This window comes from Acomys minous, assembly GCF_964271855.1.
Source record: "Acomys minous genome assembly, chromosome: 18".
In the NCBI taxonomy this organism is placed as follows: Eukaryota; Metazoa; Chordata; class Mammalia; order Rodentia; family Muridae; genus Acomys; species Acomys minous.
In genome coordinates this window covers 17,563,118-17,584,323 of record NC_140501.1, presented here as the reverse complement: position 1 = coordinate 17,584,323, position 21,206 = coordinate 17,563,118, and the positions used below count along the sequence as shown (strand labels likewise).

General features: G+C 35.8%; 1 protein-coding gene across 17 annotated transcripts in view; it reads right to left on the bottom strand.

The window, feature by feature from the left end:
* The window catches only part of RBM26 (RNA binding motif protein 26), a 67,516-nt gene that overhangs the window by 24,272 nt on the left and 22,038 nt on the right, over nucleotides 1-21,206 (bottom strand). For 8 of the 17 annotated variants that reach the window (XM_084767846.1, XM_084767852.1, XM_084767855.1 and 5 more), the window contains exons 4-15: nucleotides 18,121-18,209; nucleotides 16,585-16,802; nucleotides 15,364-15,624; nucleotides 14,350-14,589; nucleotides 13,748-13,918; nucleotides 13,287-13,442; nucleotides 12,277-12,388; nucleotides 10,693-10,852; nucleotides 9,375-9,539; nucleotides 8,511-8,642; nucleotides 7,291-7,362; nucleotides 130-255 (exon numbers count right to left, since the gene is read on the bottom strand). In XM_084767846.1, coding sequence (XP_084623972.1) covers nucleotides 130-255; nucleotides 7,291-7,362; nucleotides 8,511-8,642; nucleotides 9,375-9,539; nucleotides 10,693-10,852; nucleotides 12,277-12,388; nucleotides 13,287-13,442; nucleotides 13,748-13,918; nucleotides 14,350-14,589; nucleotides 15,364-15,624; nucleotides 16,585-16,802; nucleotides 18,121-18,209 — 1,902 coding nt within the window. The remainder of the gene's footprint in view (nucleotides 1-129; nucleotides 256-7,290; nucleotides 7,363-8,510; nucleotides 8,643-9,374; nucleotides 9,540-10,692; nucleotides 10,853-12,276; nucleotides 12,389-13,286; nucleotides 13,443-13,747; nucleotides 13,919-14,349; nucleotides 14,590-15,363; nucleotides 15,625-16,584; nucleotides 16,803-18,120; nucleotides 18,210-21,206) is intronic. The other 9 variants (XM_084767861.1, XM_084767862.1, XM_084767847.1 and 6 more) reach the window with 5 other exon arrangements.

The window sequence follows — 21,206 nt, the reverse complement described above, 5'->3', positions numbered from 1 at the left end:
ACATGGAAGATCAAACCATCCAGTGTTACTGTCACACACACACACACACACACACACACACACACATACACCCCAAGTAGAAAGGGCTCTCTACACACAAATTTTGTATGTTATACTATCTGTGCTTACCTGTTTCTTTTTCTGTGCTTCATTATTATCAACTGCAGGAGCAGAAACTAGTAAAGTTTTTTGTGCAGCCTTCAAAGCAGCTGGATTATACACCGTTTTCGTAAGGCCAGTAGATGTAGACAACACCTACCAACACAAATTCAAGTTCTTAAAAAAAGAGTGTTATCAATTGTATCTTAATTTCTTAAGTCTTGCTTTCTAAGAAATTCTAACTTTAAAACATACCTGCCTAAAATTAGATGTTGAACTAAGCGCATTATATGGTTATAATAACTGTTATTCATGACTTGAAATGAATGGCATGAATGTGTAATATGCCCTTTAAAAAAAATCCTGATAACTTAATACCTACAAAAAAAAAACAAAAACAAAAACAAAAACAAAAACAAAAATCACAACAAAACAAAGCCAAACAGGTAAAACATGAAGTCAAAGCGGAGAGAAGACTGCCATTATTGTCCTTATGAATATATTAACACCTGCCTATCTGAATAAAGGGAAAAAAGCACAAGAGGAAAGTGACTGCTGTTCTTCAGTTTAGTCTCATCACTGTATTTGTAGCTCCAAAATAAAGGCAGCAGCCGTTCCCTACAGCTCATTCTTCCTACCTGAAGTGATCTTAACTTCCTAAACCAAACTCAGATGCCAATCAAGCCAAAGCCCTAACCATTTTTCCTTTCTTTTCAATACTTACAGATTTTTTTTTTAATTGCACATGAGTGCTTTATCTGCAGAAGAGGGTATCAGATTACATTATAGAGATGGTTGTGAGCCACCATGTGGTTGCTGGAAATTGAACTCAGGACCTCTGGAAGGGCAGACGGTGCTCTTAACCATTGAGCCATCTCTCTAGCCCCCAGATTTTTATTCCTTAAGTCATGATATAAAAGTATCATTAAATTTGTTAGGTGATATTACCGATTTAATAAAATAAAGATTTTAAAAAAGAAAAGAAAAAACAAAAAGAATCAGATGATAATATCTTCACTCCTAACTACACTACAAAGTCCATGAAATAAAGATCTAATCTTTCTCTTCTTTGTGACTACTGAACCTAAGACTTACTAACACAGAATTATGAGACTTTGGTTAAAGTGAACTTGAAGTGGGGTAACCTCACTGTGCTCATCTATAAAATTGGGAGGTTCATTTTGATTTATCTAAAATACAAACCGAAAGCTCTCTCCTTGAGCAGACATTACTTTTTTACTTGGTGTATCACTATACTGTTAGTATCACACTACAATCGCACATGATAAATAATAAATATATTTACACATTAAACAAATGATTATAGGTTGAAGTGAAAAAGCCTTTAAAACACAAGATATAATAATAATAATAATAATAATAATAATAATAATAATAATAATAATAATAATAATAATAATGCGGCAGTGCCAACAGGCTTTTTATTCCCTTCACCAGGCTCCTGTCTTAGAAGAGTATCAAGAGTCTATAAAATCTAAACAAGTAACCATGAACCATGATTTTCCAGAGAAAATAGTACTTCTTCTTTAAAGTTTCTGGACTAAAAGATGATACAGACAGATAAAAGAATATAAATAAGAAATATTACCCCCCCCCTTTTTTTTTAAAAGCTACTAACATGTTAACATCTGATGTAGCATAAAAGTAGCAATCTGGAGACCACTTTCTGGTCTTTCATCATGAAATTAAAGGATAAAAAACATAGGCAACTTATTATTCTTCAAAGCATCTATGAATGTCTCAGAATCTAAGTGAAATAAAAACTGTCATGCTAGCTTCACAGAGCACAACTGATGCTTAAAAGGCAAAAGAAAATAATGTTCTACATGTATCAAATTTTCATGGGTAATTTTCTTCAAGTTAAAAAACTGTCACTATGCTGCACACCTTTAATCCCAGCACTCAGGAGGCAGAGGCAGGTGGTTCGCTGTGAGTTCGAGGCCAGCCTGGTCTACAAAGCGAGTCCAGGACAGCCAAGGTTACACAGAGAAACCCCGTCTTGAAAAACAAAAAAACAGAACAAAACAAAACAAAAAACTGTCATTATTGCCAATAATCCTGAAATGCTAACTATAAAATACTTGCAGTCATTAGAATACAAAGTACAGATTTAGTTTATAGTCTAACTTCAGTGGTTATTCTGGAATAATTCTGGAGAATTTCTTTGATGTCACGAACTGTTAAGTCATATGTTACACAAAGAAGAGGTTGTAACTTATGAGAAACACAAGACAGCTGAGACTTTCTTTTAAGTGTGATTATACTGTTTCTTTGTGAGAATTGCCTAATAAGTTAAAAAGCTATGAATAGAATAAATCTTGGGAATCTGAGTATCATGACCCTATTTTCCAGCATCAAATATACATTATCATAAAATAATGTTTAACCTAGATTTTTTCCTATTTCAGTGGATAAGGAACACACACCCTTTTAAACCATCTTGGCATTTCATATCAGACCAAGAAGTGCTAGCTTGACATGACTGTCTGATGAGAAGAAAGTACTCCCTTGTTTCTATACACGTCATTACCACATCCATAGCCTTATCTAGTGATTTCCTAATACAAAAATAGATCTATGATATAATATTCCACAAAGCCTCAATCTCAAGGACTCCTCCTTAAAGTTAAACAATAAAGAAACAACAGTAAAATGCTTACAAACATAAATGTATTTACAACAAGTGGTGAAACACAGCCTTACTTCAAAGGTGCCAAGATGTAAAATTAAAACGTGTCTTGGAAATAATGAACTGTGGGATTACAAATACTGCTTTTTATTTGAATTTATTTAGTTCTAGAGCTTATCTACTAGAATGGTAAAGAATATCCACATTTTTCAAGACTTAAAATTTATGCAGGCCTGGTGGCATTTGCCTATAAAATTCCAGAACCTGGAGCTGGAAGCAGTAGGATGGTGGTACATTAACAGCCAGCCTTAGCTGTGTGTGGACCTGAAGGCCAGCAGCAACACATGCTCAAGGCCCTGAGTCTGACCACTAGCACTCTCAATAAATAAATTAATTAATTAAAAGTAAAACAGCAGAAGAAGCCAACAAATACATCTAACAGGCAAGATTAAGTTACAAATTCTGAGAACATGGAGTATGGACAGAGGTCTTAACAGGTAAACACAGCATGTTTATTTTCCAATTTTTTTTATGTGCTGCAATTTCATACGGTAACATAATCTAGCTTAACTCCTAATGATATGATTCTATTCACCTACTGTCTCAACTGCTTACAAGTTTACTTTGGATTTTCTACATATATAATAATCATGTCACCCACATATATAAGCAGTGGGTGCTTCTTTCTTCTTGTCTGACCTTATTATGGTTTATTTCATTTTATCACTTTATTGGTTAGACCCTATGGGAAAAAAAACTGAAAGAAAGTGACATTTTTGTCTTATTCCTGATCCTAACAGATGGGAGATATTTAGTATGTTTCACCATGAAGTTTAATGTTAGTTCTAGTGAGAAGGGTGAAAACATTCTTCATCAAGGTAAGGAAATTTTCTGTCTGCTTCTACTTTTCAGAGTGTTAAGTATTTCAATAAATGTTTTTCTTAGCAGGTAGCCATGCAAGTTTTCCTTTTCCCTTACAATACGAACATGGTCAGTCAGACAAATTACTAATGTTAAATCATCTTCAATTTCTGAATTAATTAAATATTTCCTGTCCCTGATGTAGTATGTATTTTACATATCACTAGAAATTGCTACTATTTCATTTGGAGTATTTGTTCCTATGTTCAAAACAGGTGTTAGCCTATAATTCTCCTTCCTTATAGTACCCTTGTGGTCAGGCTTTGGTAGCAAATATAAACCCAGAAGAAGAGTGCTATGCTTTTCATCATCTCCTATGACCAATACAAACGTCAATCATCTAAATTGGTAAGAGGTTATATTCCATCAATACATTTTTTTTTCTTTTAGATTTATTTTATATGTATTAGTATTTTTGCCTGCCTGTTATGTATATGCACCATGTGCATGTCTGGCACCCGAAGATGTGAAAAGAGGGCATTCGACCCCATACACCCTCTCAGGTTAGGATGACCGTGAGCTACCATGTAAGTTCTGGGAGACAAGGCTGGGTCCTCTACCAGAGTAACAAGTGCTCGCAACTGCTGAGAACCGCCCCAGTTCCTACAGCTTTATTTCTTATGTAAAACACTACCATCTATGCCCACTACTAGTAAGTGTAAAAATCAAACATTTCTTGCTAAGAATGGAAAGAAAAGATCATTCTGTTATCCTGTATAGGCTTACTATGAAGCCGTCTAAGCTTCTTTTTTAAAATAACTATGCTCAAACTGAAATTTAATATGAAAGGATGCACATGTTAAAGTAAGTAGCTCTAACAGATATTTAAAGCAAAAGAGAAACTCAGTTTAATTTTAAAAGTATCTGAAGAGCTATGTATATAGGAAGATCAATATGCTCAATTTTTTGATTAAGTATTTATTCGATAAATGGTAATATTTATTTACAATACTGTTTAAGGGCACATGGATATGTACTCTACAACAATGGCCAAATGGGAAATTCTGAAGAGAAGAATAAGATTTAACGTTTTACTTATAAAGTATTTTAAAGACTCTTCTCAAGAATATTAAGTACTTTTAGACACTTCACTTAACGAATAAAAAGTTACTTTTTCCAGTGTGTGTGTGTGTGTGTGTGTGTGTGTGTGTGTATGATACATACATCTATCTATCTATCTGTCTGTCTGTCTGTCTGTCTGTCTGTGTGTCTGTGTGTCTGTCTTGTAAAATGCCTAAATTGACCTAATATTTGCATTGCCTCACATTTGGGTTATGAGAACACTTAAAACTATGGTTGTTAGTTGAGGTTACCATGTTCTGAAATTATTTTACATTCATTAGCCATCATCTTCACAACTTCCTCACCCTGGGTGCCTGATAACCATCATTTACTCTGCTCCATGAGTTCAACTTTGTACTCTTCCATATATGACAAAGGAATTGAAGGAATTTATGACCTTACAGAAAAACATTTTAAACAAATATCAAAGAAAAAGTGTTTACAATCCATAATCAAGTTTTGCTACAATCCCTAGTTCCCAGAAAGTGCAGCCAATCTTTTAAATAAGTCCAATTTCCTTGTACTTAAAAAAATAACCCAAGAAAGTCTTCAAGAGAACAAAATTAAAGTAAAAATATATAAATAAACAAACAAACCAAAAATGGGATAGAAAAGCTTCATAATTTTCCCAATCTTTGGATTTATAGTAGCAAAACTGTACATCAAATCAAAATTTAAAATCAAAAGGCATTAGCATCTCTAGTTTATAGTAATGGGAACTTGTTCCATGTCATCTACCAACGGCTAAATGAAAAACTAAAATCTCTAAATTATACCACACAATTTCCCATCTAAAAAATTCCAAACAAGCCGGGCGTGGTGGCACACGCCTTTAATCCCAGCACTCGGGAGGCAGAGGCAGGTGGATCACTGTGAGTTCAAGACCAGCCTGGACTACAAAGTGAGTCCAGAACAGTCAAGGCTACACAGAGTAACCCTGTCTTGAAAAACCAAAAAAAAAAAAAAAAAAAAAAAAAAAAAAAAAAAAAAAAAAATCCAAACACAAACATTAACTTATCATTATAAAAAGAGAGTAATATAGATCTCATATTAAAAAATACATTAAAAAATTAACATTCTATGATAAACAGTTTCTAAAACTGGTATGCTAGACACGAGGACATTTAATTGGCACTCAAGGAGAAGTACCACAAAGAAGCTATAACCAGACAGAAATCAAGGTAGATAAAGGGAGAGTGAGCTTTAAAAAAAAAAAGTTGAGAGCAAACAAGACTGAAACATCAGGGATTGGAAGACAATACAAAAAAGGGTAGAAAAAAATAACACTGCACAGCAAAAGTAACAGAACAGTAACTGCTTGGTGGGGGGTGGAGGATGGACTGTGAAGTACACTAAGTAACTGTAGCTAATAAATTCAAATTTTCCATAACAAATAAACATTAAAAGAGTACTGATAAAAATGGCTACAAAATAAAACTTAAAGGGGAGAATGGCAAGACATCAGCTAAAATACGGCACCCAAAACGCAGAGAACTAAAGGCAGTGGAGAAAAAGTAGTAAACTATAAATACACATACAACGCCTTGAAGGCTTTAAGACTATACTCCTTAAACAATCACTCTTAGTGGTAAGATCTAGAAATTAAAATTAACTTCTATGTGGAAAAGAATTCATTTTAGGCACTGAGATGTCCAAGAGGAAAGTCTGAGACAGACTGAGTTTCAAATTCCAGCAATGCTAAAGTTTAACAAAGAAAGTAATAAATAAAATAGAACTCTAAACAACAAATGATGGCAGGTCAGCTATATGCTTCATTCACTTTTAACATGAATTTTTCAGTCTGGAATCAACGGGGATTAGAAACAGAAGGAACACAAATCTTGTGGGGCGTTGCTATCCTTGGTCTTTCGATCATTCAATTCTAATACTCTACAGTCTCATGTACTCAAGCAAACAAATCTATCAGGGTGGTCCCTGGTGCCTAAGCATGAAAACAGCATGCACCTTGCTCAGAAGATAGACCCATAGAGGCCTTAACAGTCTGTTTGCCTTCTTATTTGAAAAGAAAAGTGTTGGGAAGCCTTATATGAAAAATTGTCAGCAATAAATTTAAATTGCCAGTAATAAAATAATTTATATCACTCTTCCCATTAACAGACTACTTTTTGTAAGTAAATAGCAAAACAAACAACCATCACCAGTCTACCACTAAGTAAAAAGATGAAGAAAGATAAAGTGCACTGGCCAATTACCATGCAGTTAGTAAACAAAGAGCTCAGGATCAAAGCCAGATAGCATTCCTGGCTCATGACCCTTTCTACTACACTATCAGTTTTCAAACTAAAATGCATGAAAGAAAATGAATGAAAAAGAAACAAAGAATGGTGCACACAAAATTAGAGAAGCAAGTATTAAAATGTTGATGTAAAAAAACAGGGAGCTAGGCTAATATTTTTTCTTTTTCAGCAAACAGGTAGGTATAAGAGCTACCAACACTATTAAGAAGCAGGAATTTGGAGCTGTGAAAAAATTAAAAATGAAGATGCCACCTGGAAAACATTTATGAAGCCAAGACAAACACATCATGCTATTCTTACCTTTTCAGTTGCTGAAACAGATGGCTTTGATACAAAACCCAACCTGTCCTTCACAGATAACTTAGTTACATTCTAAAAAAATTAAAATGGACATATTCAGTGTTTCCCCAAACACATATTAAGTCTGTTGGGATTTTGAACATCCTGATTCTACTAATATACACTGAGTTTGAACATAACAGTACTAGTCACAGAAACCTGAGGCTTTAAAAAAAAAAAATGGAAGAGAAACAAGGACAAAGAGGAAGGGAAAAGGACAAGAAAGGATAAAGAGGAAGTAAGTGTGGAAAAACAAAAACAGTCTTTAAAATTACAATGTAATATCTGTCCTCAAGTAGTTGGTTCCTAAAGTCCCTTCCTGGATTTTTATATTACCAAGTAAAAATTGTACATTTTAAAATTTAAAATATAAGCCTATATCATTAAGCTTAAAAATAAGTATCATTCATTCCTAAAGTATGTTTATAACTAAATAGCACTATAGTTAGTAATTATTTAGATATAATTTAAAAATAACAGTTCATCAGTTTACATTCTGAGCCTTCATACAGAATCTCATTGTCTTACTTTATGCATCAGGAATTATCTGAAAAACTAACATGGCATCCATTACCTAAGTAGGATACTACACCCTAACCCAATTTTGCACAGCAAATCTTAAAACATCTAGAGAAAAAGGAAAGCTAAATTTCTGAGACTGAGAGTGTAGAAACAAGAACTGCCACTCAAGTATGGCAGTGCAAAGAGATGACATGTGGAGAAGAGAGTGCAGTACCAGGGATGCAAAGTTCTAAGCAGGGCAAGTGAGCATTTAAACAGTGTACATCAAGCAAGCATGTGGAGCCTGATGGCTTAAATCTTCCCTTCTCCAAGTTTTCTGTTCACTCTACTGCATAATTATCAGGAGAGAGAACTTTAATTAAAAGGTAACAGAAAAAAATAAACTTTACTGTACTCAACTTTATTCTCAGAAAATTTGTTTAAATGCATCTCCACAAAGTAAAGAGAAATCTTTCTGATAAGCATTAACTAGGAAAATGAATTTAAGAGTAAAAAGACAGTGAAAGTGGTATGGCAAACTAACCTATAGGTAGAATCAAAAATATAAATACCATATTTCTATGTAGAATATACATTGTTAACTATAGTTCTAGTTTCCAAGGAAAATGAATTGATGGAGAATCTACTTGACAGACCTGTTGATAAAAGCTGCTGCTTACCTGGGGGAGGTCTGAAGTAGCACTCTGGGCTTCTGCCGGCTCAACAGTACCTGAAGGTACAGGACCCAACCGCTCTTTTACTGACTGCTTCACAACAGGTAAAATAGGCTGCTGGACTAATGGTTGTATTACCTCAAAACAAAAGAAAAAATCACAAGCTAACTTATTAGAAAAGGAACATGAAGCATAACCAAAATGATTTTGTATTTATGTACCTATATAAAGAAAAGTTTAAAATCAAACTCGTTTCATTTTTTCAATATATATAAATTTTCTTTATAAGACATGAATTATAAAATTACAAAAAATTAAATGATCATTGTTTGTTTTAACAATAAAAAACTATTCGGGTGTGGTAGTGCACACCTTTAATCTCAGCTCTCTGGAGAGAGGTAGGTGGATCTCTATGAGTTCAAGACCAGCCTGGTCTACAAAGTGAGTCCAAGACAGCCAGGACTACAAGAGAAACCCTATCTTGAAAAACCAAAACAAACAAAACAAATCAAAAGCCAGATTACTCTATAACACCGCTCAAAAAAATTAAGGTAGTATTCCTACCCCACCCCCTGCCAAGAGGAAGTAGAAGGGAAGGAAAAAAAGAATTTCTAAGAAAACTATGTAGTGTAAACTTACAAAATGTACAGCCACCACGTAGTGACTGATTAGTTCTCAGTAACTGTTGTTCTAGACGCTTTACACACACCATCTGATAACTGATAACCTCACAGACTAATGAAGAGTAGTCTGGAGCAGTGACTGTCTTAAGCCACTGCAGTAACAGCAGTAAAGCCAAGCGTCACACCCTGCTTCAGCGCTGGTGTAAGACGCCAAAACCATCTGACTTCCCACAGTCTTCTCTCTTACCTTTGGTGAAGTAGTCTGTAACTGCTGAGTAACTCCTTCTCGGTGCCAATAAACCTTAATAAAGCGATTATTTAATACTGCTTCTGTACTGGAGATTGCTTTCTTTGCTTCCTCATATGTTGCAAACTGGATAAGGGCACCTTCAGGATCACCATTATAGGCAACCTAAGATTTAACATAGTGACAACAGCTTAGTTCTAAAGGAATTTATGGCTTTAGACGGTCACTTTCTTAGGATCTCATGATACTGGGCCTTCCAAGTAAGATCTTATCATCGTTCTTACTCTACTGTTATATGCACAACATGACAACCTAGTCACTCTTAAAGTATTTCCAAAGAACCTGAGAAAGTTCTTTGTTTTCATTTGTTTGCTTGCTTGGTTAAGGGAATAAGGGAAGTGCTTATTCTGGGCCCAGATCTGAGTGACCACGGCCTGAAAAAAGAGATTTAGGTTTCAACATGGAAGCAGTTTCTTGACATGTTTTAGCTTTACAGAACAAAGAAACAAAGGTCAAAGCAAGTTATCAGTGCCAGCAGTACTGGTAAGTGGTGTGACTCTTTTAAGAAGTAAGGCCTGCTGAGAGCTTATGCGGTCATTTACAAGACCTGACCCTTAAAGCTCTGCTGGGTGGTCTTATGTCAACTTGATACAAATTAAAGTCATCTCAGAGAAGGACTCTCTAATTAGAAAATGTCTCCATGAGATCTGGCTGCATGCAAGCCTGTAAGGCATTAAAGTGATGACTGATGGGAAAGAGCACAATCCATTGTGGGTGGGACCCTCTCTGGGTTGGAAGTCCTGGTTCTATAAAGCAGGCTGAACAAGCCATGAAGGAGCAAGTCCATAAGCAGCACCCTCCATGGCCTCTGTATCAGCTCCTGCCTCCAGGTTCCTGGCCTGCTTCAGTTCCCATGCTGACTTCCTTCCAGGATGAACAAACCACTTTCTGATCAAGTAGCTTTGGTCATGGTGTTTCATCACAACAATAGTAATCTTAATCAGACACAGTTCTTATGGGTCCCTGAACTCATTTTTTTTTTCCCAAGACAAGTGGTTTTTCTATGTAGCCTTAGCTGTCCTGGACTCTTTGTAGACCAGGCTGGCCTCAAACTCACATTAATCTGCCTGCCTCCCCAAGTGCTAGGACTAAAGGCATGCGACACCGTGCCCAGCTGCGCGTCACTTCATTTTAACATCTCTTTTCTTTATTAAGTTAGCCCTCTTCAGGTATTTCATTATAGTAACAGATCAGATGCTAACTTCACAATCTTAAGTTCTTTAAATAATTACTAACAAAATTATTGCACAGCTCTTACCTGTAAGTTAACCAATGTTCCAAATCGACTAAAATGTTCATTGAGTTTGCTGATATTATTTAATTCTGGAGGAACTTTCCTAAGTTCAAGTTTAGTATTTTCATTTCCAAACTGAACCTTCTTCTGGAAACCTGGGCTGTTTGTCCTATTAAAATTTGGTCTGTAAGCAAAAATCAAGTTGATCAATATATTTATAAGTCCTGATTCCCACTACAAAGGGATAAAATTTTACATGTAAAATGGATGTTTTTAACTTAATCAGATTTTCTCCAAAACCAAAGTGCTAGTTAATAAAGAAACTTAAAGTTTTCTTTCAAGCAGTTTGCAAATTGTATGGAAGTCACCGGAGAAGGTTTACCATATCCCTTTTTATTTCTACACTTTTCATTTTCTGTTAATTATTTTTAATCAAAAAGGTACTTCTACCTGCATTCAGTCAAAAATGTACATACAAATCTTGTTCTCTTCTGTAAATCAGCTTACTGAAAGGTATTTCATTTTAAGATTTTCGTTAATTTTAATTTTTGATATAAAGATGACACCTCAACCTGTTACCAGTTTTGGAGTTTGTTGTTGCTGGGGTTTGTTTTGTTTTGGTTTGGTTTGGTTTTTGGTTTTTTCGAGACAGGGTTTCTCTGTGTAGTCCTGGCTGACCTGGAACTCACTCTGTAGACCAGGCTGGCTCGAACTCAGAGATCCACCTGCCTCTGCCTCCCAAGTGTTGGGATTAGAGGCGTGTACCACCACAGCCCAACTTGTTTCCAGTTTAAAAAGAATTATCTAAAATACACATGATTGGTTTTGGCACATTTTTTTAAAAATGATACTTTAAATCACAGATTTAATTTTTAAAAACCAGATATAGAAACTACTCCTTCTAAGCTATTTTAAGAGTAGCCCTGGAGCTGGAGAGATGGCTCAGTGGCTAAAGAGCAACAGGTTCTGAAATCAATTCCCAGAAACCACATGGTGGTTTACAACCATCTATACTGTGATCTGATGCCCTCTTCTGGCCTGCAGTTATACATGCAGCTAAGGTACTCATATACATTAAACAAATAAGTACATCTTAAAAAAAAAAAAAAGCAGAAGCCCTAATCTCCCTTCATACATGAAAATGTATAAATATGCTGTCACATCATCCAATATTCTGACTTCCTTCCTTTCTCCAAAGTTCTGCCTGACCTACTTAGTGCCTCTTCAGCCTCTCTCCCCGCAAAAGCCCTTGCAGGCCCTAACAGGAAGTACCTACATACTGAAGCCTCAATCGAGATTGTCTACATCCTTTTCTCCTAACGGTGCAGGGCTCATAACTAGCTTGTGCACAACTGCCATTCAGTAGCACATCTAGCATGTAACGGGGCTGTTTCTTTTACAGGGGGAAGGAGACAGGGGAAATTTTGTGTCCACCATTATCACACCACTTTTTTAAGAAAAAAGCTTTGTAGTGCCAAACCAAACTCACAAATTCTAGAAAACGGTAGCTGAGAACAGCCGACAGATAAGCAGAGAAAAGATTACTAGGTCATAAAATATAGCAATAATCTATGTACAACAAAATTCTTCAATATTCCGTCAGCTTACTTATCAAACCATGTCTTCTTCGTAGAAACTCCAGATTCCCCAGATCCAATAGTTCTTTTCCTCGATTCCGAATCCACCACTATCCTCATGCTGCTTTTATTAGGAGGCTTTTCTGTGTCAAAACGAAAGAAAGGTACACATTAGTATTCTTGTGTTTATCTCAGCTACTTTGTTAAATTCATATGAAAACGTTCAGGTTTACTATCAAAATGAATATATTTTATAAGCAAAGGGGCTAAATATATACATTCAAATACAGTAGTCCAGGGGAAATTTAGTTTACTTCAGATATGTTTTTTTATTTGCTCGAGGCCAGCCGGGTCTACAAAGCAGGTACAATACAGCCAAGGCTACACAGAGAAACTTTATCTCAAAAAACAAAACAAAACAAAACAAAAGAACATCTGGTGCCTTGGCTCATTGTAAACTTTAGTTTTTAATAATTTAGCTAAAGAAAAGGATATTCTGTCCTAGAATGTAAAAGATGAGTCTATTACTAGCCCATATTTCCTTTTGCTTACTAAATATATGTATCAAGTTTTAAGATGTCAAGTGTACAAAAAACTGCAGAGCTCATGCTAAGTAGAACAGTCTAAGAATTCTATAGTTACTCTCAGAGGTGGTTCTCAACCTTCTTAACGCTGCAACGTCCCCTATGTTATAGTGACCCCAACCATTTAAAATTATTTTTGTTGCTACTTCATAACTGTAATTTTTCTACTGTAAACTAGTAAGACTACAAATGACAGAAAATATAAGAAACAAACAAGTTACCTGAGAAATGCGTAATTTGGGACTATTTCATAAATATGGAACACATGGCAGACTAGAGAACCAAGTGAGGAAACCACTATCTCTTCTGTGTGTTTTCCTCTTTTCTAGTTCTTTGTTTTGCTAGAGATCCGCCCAGGCCCTAGTGCATGATAAGCAAGCATTTTACTACTGAACTACACCTAACCTACTTTCCCAGTATTAACATTGTGAAAATAAGAGAAGATTGGTCATGTTACCTCTGGGTGGTAAATCCATGTCCCCTGATGTTAGTCCTATCAAGTTAGGCCTTTGTGCATGCACTCTGTGTCTATACATAGGTCTGGAAGTATTTGTTATGCTTGGGGCTTCAGGATTGTAGCCATCTGTATCATATGTATCTGGTAACACAAAAACTGTAATTAAACAACAATTATAAAAAATATTTTGGTAACTTTTAAACACTGATAATAGAAAAAGTAAACAATATAATTTATCAATAATAAACAACATACAACTGATGTGTTTTAAATATATGGTAGTTCTATAAAAAACAAAAAACATTTCCAGTAGAAGTCTTCCAAAAGATCCTAATGGGGGACTTAATAATAATTCATCAAGTCTACCTTGCACTATATAATTTCAGTGAGAAATTTTGTCTCATTTCTAACTCACTATAAGCTGCATTACATTATAAATTTAGAGGAGACCCAAACTGCACCTGCAGTAAAAAGAGAGGGTGGAGCAGGAGGAGGCTGGTGATGAATACCGGTTGTTACTACAGTAGGAACAGAGCTGGTTGCCGAGTTGGGTGGTGCATCCATGCCAGATGGCTGCAAAGGAGGGAGTGGAGGAGGTGGTCCTGTTAAAACCAAAGAATAAGAAATATCATCTGAAAGCAAACAAATGAAATAAGTTATTATACATATAAACCTGATACTACTTTATCAAGCTAAAATGTTTTCTACAAAGAACAGGCTCTTACAAGTAAGTCAGCTTTTTAATGGTATATATTCTCTTTAAACTATTACAATACAGGTTGGCTGTAAGCTGTAAAGGACTAATAGTAAGGAGATTATTAACATAATTAACATAATGTATGTAATTCACAGGCTTTTAGAAATCACAGTAACTAGTTTATCAAAGGCTGAATCATGTATGATATTCCAAAGGGGAGTACACTTGGTTTCTACCAGGCATGTATGGGCCTACTTTACAAAGAAAAGTAAGTTTATTAACAAAAATGGACATGAAATATTAATTTCATAAAAAGACTGTAACTGAGCAAATAATCAATACTAGAAAACAAATTTATCTACTGACCTGTGACAGGTGGCAGACTGGGTGGTAATGGGCCTGGAGGTGGCACAGGGGGTCTAAGATTCACAGGTGGGGGTGTAAGAATTGGAGGAGGTGGAGGCAGCCCAGGAGGAGGTGGACCTTCCACAACAGGCGGCTGTGCTGGGAAAGGCAGCATGCCAGGCAGATTCACATCTTCCACCACTACTGGGTCACTTCCATGATCAAAAGGACACATGTCTCCTCTCATACAAAACCCCTTTTCTGTAAGTAAAGGATCATTAGAATTAAATGCAAAACACTCTGGAAATATAAACTATCTCTGAGATAACAAATGATATCTAAAATAACAGTATTTTTAGTACTGGGCATAATTATAATTTATATTTTAATAGAGCTCTCTTCATTCCTAATAAGATAAGCAATTATCAACTAATATCCTTATCATATACAATAAAAAATTTAAATATGCATACTCAGTAAGTAAAATAATACAAACTTACATATAACTTTTGGCAAATATGTATCATTAGATAAAGTACCAGTTACTTAAATGTCTCCTTTAACACTAAAACCATACTACAAGTATGATGTCAGTATTAAATAACCTTCTATAGTAAATCCTTAAAAAGTCTTTGCTTCTCTCTGAAAATTCTTACATGGGTCCTACATATATTCCAATATTCACTGATTTCTAAAGAATGATTTGATCAAAAATGTTTAAGTGAGAAGATCCTTGAAAAGTTAACTCAGATGGTACTGACTCTTTTTTGGCAAACTCCAACACTATTATAAATACAATCTAAATTGTCAATACCAGTAAGGTGATGGGAGATAATATTATGGAATTCATACTGTGATAAAAGACTAACTTGTCCTTTCTAACATCATGGATAATGCCTTTTGAATAATCACACAATCTAAACAAAAAATGTGGGCAGAAACTTGTACAAAATATGTATGTACAAAATGAATAAATACAAACTAAATTACATAAAAATACAAAACAATAAATCATAAAACAGTTGAGTGGCTTACCATCATAATCTCTACACCGTTTCTTTGGCATTGGTGGCCTTACGTAAGAGTTGTGATCTACTTGGTCTTCATGAAATTCAGACCAGCTTTCGGTAGTGTTATTACCATGATGAGTAGGAGCAATTACGGTAATGGTGCTGCTCAAAGTAGGCACGGGATAGTGGCCAGATGAAATATTAGATACTGAAGAGACTGGTGTATAATTATTTTCTAATGGATCTGTCCTATCCAGATCATATTTAGGTTTCACGAGGTCCCTTTCTGAAATAAAATATAAGTAACTTGTAAAATTATATTCTTAAAAGAAAAAAAATCCCAGGTCTAAAAACACAGTGACAGGTTTCTTTTAAACATAGGAAACAGTTCAAACTTTACACAAATGTTCTCCTTTTAAAAGTTACTTAATAGCTCACTGATCAAAGTGCAGAAAGTGACTGTGAAGTGCTAAATCCTCCATAGAACAAGTTATATCACAGCTTTTCCTCCAAAATTTTCAACAATGTTTGAAGAGGAGACAGAAAGATTTTAAAAGGCAAAATTCAAGATTATTAAGAGCCAGAAATAAAGGAAGACTACTGATACAAAACAATGTCTTCTGGACTTGATAAGGCCTTTTCATTCATGAACTCGCAGCCAATGGGGCTGCCTGCAAATCAAGCCAGTCAGCATTGCAGCATGGAGAAGCAGGGACTCAGCAGGAGGCCCCACTCTTACCTCAGGAGCTATCGGCTGCCGACAGCTGCATGGAAAGAGAGAGTCAGTGTATTTCAGTAGTATGGCCTATGGGAAGCTGGCTGTGCTACAGTGGATGGTGGCCTAGACTCGTATACATATATCACTTGGTCTATAGTGAGTTCCAGGACAGCTAGCGCTACATAGTGAGACCATGTCTTGAATAAAAGCATAAAAGCATTAATTAATTTTTTAAAAAGCATTCACTACAGAAGCCAAGCATGGAGAATGCTTTTTTGGGGAGGAGGGATGGGGCTGAGGAGCATGCCTTTAATCCCAGTACTCAGGAGGCAAAAGCATGCAGATCTCTGGATGTTTGAGGGTAGTCTGGTGTATACAGTCAGTTCTAAGCCACCAGGGCTACACAGTGAGAACCTGTCTCCAAAAGAAAGAAAAGCATTCTCAAGAATCATTGTAAGAAGGGTAAAAGACAATACATTAAGCAGCACAGAAGGCTTCAGGCAAGTCGCAGACACATGGATTACCCACCCCTGCTCCGTGTTCGGCTCCTGCTCCGCGTCCTGCTTCTGTCTCTGTCCCTGTCACGAAGCCTCTCTTTACTCCAGCTTCGACTTCGACTCCGGCTGTAGCTGCGACTTCTCCCTCGCCTTCTGTTATAGCGGTCTCTGTAGGAATCTCTTCGAGGAGGGTTTCGATCATAATCTCTTTTTCGAGAACGATCATCTTTTTTCCTCTCATCACGGCTTCTAAAACATATATCATCACTTTTATGTGAATAATGCTGAAGTAAATGAAAGGGGGAAAGGCCCTCCAAGTATTTGAGTTGTGTCATTATCATAATATAAAGGCAACTCCCAAAACTGAAAAGCCTTGAGTTTACTATACTTGTTCTAAAAGTTCTAAAAAGAAAAATCTAACTTATTTCCTAATTCTTAGTCTTATGTTCAATGTCTATACAATTATGTATATCTCCATGTCTTATATTACAAATAGTCTACAGACAGAGTCTCATTTGCATGTATCACCTGTATGATACACTGAACAGTTTTGGAACCAAAATTCAATCACACTAAATGGAAATTTCAAGCTCCGACCCTACCGCCCAAAAGCCCAACACTGCCTTATTGTTTTGTTTGGTTTAGTTTGGTTTTTCAAGACAGGGTTTCTCTGTAGCCTTGACTGTCCTAGAACTCGCTCTGTAGGTCAGGCTGGCCTCAAACTCAAAAGATCCACCTGTCCCTCTTTGCCTCTTACGCAATGGGGTTAAAGGCCTGCCCCATAACTGCCTGGCTTCATTTATCTTATTGTTAACATAGATATTATTATTATCTGAGACAGTCTTACTGTATAGTCCAGGCTGGTCTTCCAAAGAGATCCACTGCCTCTGCCTCCTAGGGGCTGGGATTAAAATGGTTGCCACCATACCCAGCTCTATTTTAACTATTACTATCATACACGTGTGTTTTCTTATTATAAACATGTACATATATTTACCATATTCTAATGTAGGGGAATTATCCTTAACCTCCTTTTCTGAGTTGGATATGGGCATTATTCTGTACCCCAGCCCCACACCAGACATTCCTTCTAGAATCATTATTTGGAGTGATAACACTTTATATCCCCAATACTTTTTTCTTATATATAAATGACATACTCCATGATGTAATAATGTTTCTTGATAAGCTATTTTTTAAAAAGCCCAAAATAAAGTCTCTCATTAAAAGGCACTGGATCTGAAGTTAGGAAAATCAACAACAATAGTTCTCAGTTTCAGTCCCAGCACACACAGCAGAACTGGATGTTCTCGGTAGCAAAGGGCCCGGTTATACTTCCCTGGACCAGGAGGGGAGCAGCAGTGCTGGGCTAAGCCTGCGATGTGATCTTGGCACTCCGGAGGCAGAGGCAGGATTTGTGCTGAGTTATACGCTATCTAACTGGCAAGGTCCCGTCTCCAAACAACCCAAAAGAACAAAGAAAATAAAATACTACTTGGTCCCATGGAAAATATAGTCAGTTGAAATAATAGAAAACAAAATCTTTAAAAATGATTCAACAAATCACCTATTATCTCTGTATCGGGAGCTCGACTGGGGAGGACTGTGATTCAGCCTTCTGGAAAATTTCTTCTCTCGTTCTTCCTCCTTTGTGAGCTAATATTTAAAAAAAAAAAAATTTGAACAACTTTACCCAAAGGAATTCTTCATTGTGTTACTATTCCAGTGACTTAATATTGTATTTATATTACATAGCATATAATTATGTATTATTATAAGCTTAATTTATATAAGAGACACACATTATTGTCACAAATATTCAAGCAAAATTAATATCTATACCAAATACAACCATTGAACTGTTACTGATGAAACTTTAACTGAATAATAAAGTCAGAAACCCTTACTTTAGATAATAGTGGCAAGAAGATATTTTAAGTAAATGTCTTCATTTTTGCATATGAAAGCCAATGTCATTCCTTCTTTCAAAAGTCTAATACACATGTTTGCTTCTGTTTTGTGGACTTGGTCTCACATCATAAAACAGAGAACACATTAGTACTAATTAAGTCATAAAAAAGAATACACAAGAAAATAATTTGCGAAATGAACCAGTTCTCTGTCCTTTTAGAGAATCATGTCAGCTATATACTGTTTCCTACAGAAGGCCTCTACTCATGTTTTATAGCTAGCAAACAATAAAAATATGCCTTTAGTCACTGCTACACTATCCAAATTACACTTCCCAAAACACTGATTCCATAGGATATTAATATATGATTAGAAATAATTTAGCAGTTAAACAAATTCAAGAGACTAATAATAGATTCTGTAAATATGGCAGAGCTTTGAAGACTGTGTGCTTTAAATAAGAACATATAGAAATTCAGAAGCAGACAATGTGAATGCAGATATCTAGGTTTATGTCAGCCTTCCCAGCATTCCTCTAAGTATTAAACAATAAACAAACTGGTATAAAATGTGTGCCATATGAATCAAATAGAAACCTATGAAAAGCCTAACCTGGAAAAATAATTCTTTCAACAATTTGTATAGCCCACCCAACAATTGTTGTTTGTTGTTTTTTTCTTCCTACTCACTTCAAATTCTCTTGTCAATCCACACAAAAGCCTACTACTGATGCAGTTTTATTTAAGACTTGGACTCATTATAGAGCTAACACTGGCCTGAAATTTCAAACCCTTGTATCTTAGCCTCAATGGCTGGTATTATAAGTCTAAGGACATCCAGATCTCCTGGTGGATTTTCCCTCTTCTATTTGCCATAATATATTCTTTCAAGTAAAATATGTTGTAATATCCCATCCTATAAATATACACAGCAACATATCTCTCACACACACACACACACACACCATTCCTTAATACATGCCCAAACAGAAACTTAGAGCTTCCATGTGGTATTTTGATAATTCTAAGAGCTCACTACAAAAACCTTCCACAACTGGTCAAGAAGACTGTAACAAAGGCTTACACTAGGCTTAGGCCTTTGTAATCATCATGCACTAAGACAAGGGCCCAGAGTTAACTCGGAGGTTTTGGGAATTAAAATATAATTTAAAGCTAGATATAGAAACATGTGCCTCTACTTTCAGATATTCCAGAAGCTGACCCAGGTCTTCATTCCCCGCCCCCCCCACACACACACACTCTCTCTCTCTCCCCCATATGTATGTGTATACATAAATATTTATAAATGGGGACATTTAAGTATACACACACATATGAAATTAACTGCAAGCAACCCAAACGTCTATCAGTGGGCAAACTTTTAATCATCTTATGTCTCTGTATGGGCAAAGTGATGGTCAGTACAATGATGCCCTCACATTCTTTCTACTGTACTTCCAGGTGCTATAAACAGTTAAGAGTATACTTATTATCCTCTCCTGCAGATAAACCTGAATTGGATGCTGTGTGTGCACATGTGTAAAAATCTATGCACACATTCAGATACAGAGATTAAAAATAATTTTGAGGATTATTATACATTATTGTGTATCTATCACTACACACTAAGCTGCATTGCTTATATAATCTGAGAACAAATTAAGAGGAAAGAAAAATACCCAGTCACATCCACTTCTCTGACAGCACAAGAACCTCCCAATAGCACCAGCACTAACATTTACTAAGAACTTGACATGTGCCAAGCAGTGCCAATCACTGCATGGACACTATGTTACTATAACCCTGTAACATTTCCATTTCACAGCTAAATAAACCTAAGCTCAGGAAATTAATGTTTTCAACAGCATAAAGTAGTTATGCAGAGAGCAAAATTTTTGGAAAAGATTGCTGTGTAGGAGCTAAAGAAGTGGCTCAGTACTTAAGAGCATATACTGCTCTTGTAGAGGACAAGACCTAAGCCTGTTTCCCAGCACCACGTCAGGCAGCTCAGAGCCACCTACGGCTTCAGATTGACCATGGACACTGGCACTCACAAGCCAATATACACATGCACACGTACGTGCGCACACACAAGCATAAATACCACTAAAAATAATATTTTAAAGGCTGGGCTGGGTCAGGTGTGGTGACACACACCTGCATGAGGTACGTGCAAGAGAATTATCAACAAACTGGAGTCCACCTCATCCACACTGCAAGTTCTAGACAAGTTAGGAATACATAGTCCCTGTCCTAAGAAAACAAAACCAAAATTCAATGAAACTAAAACTAGCCAAATAAAAAACCATAATAGCGTGAACATCAACAATTATTTTTTCTGGCACAACCTTCCTGAGTCATCCTGATTTTTAACAAACTGAGAAAAATCTAAACTATTAAGGTTATTAAACAAATGTAAATATAGATTATAAAATGCAATTTAAAGCTTCCAAAATTTTAAGTACAAAGTTATTTTTATTGCCTTGTGAAAGTCCCTGAGTTTAACTACCTTAAAAATATTTTAACTAAATCTATGATGAACAGATAGAAATAAATTCACTATCCACAGATTGTAACAGAAAAGAGTTAAAAGCAGACTCAGAATGCTAAGCCTTAGTGGAGCCTACTTGTAAGACTGGACCTCAGCTACCTTCTGAAAACGTTGGTATTTATAGTGTCCTCACCATTTCCTAATAAGAAAAGTTCGCTGAACTTGTTTGTTGGTGAAAACAGTATAGTTTAT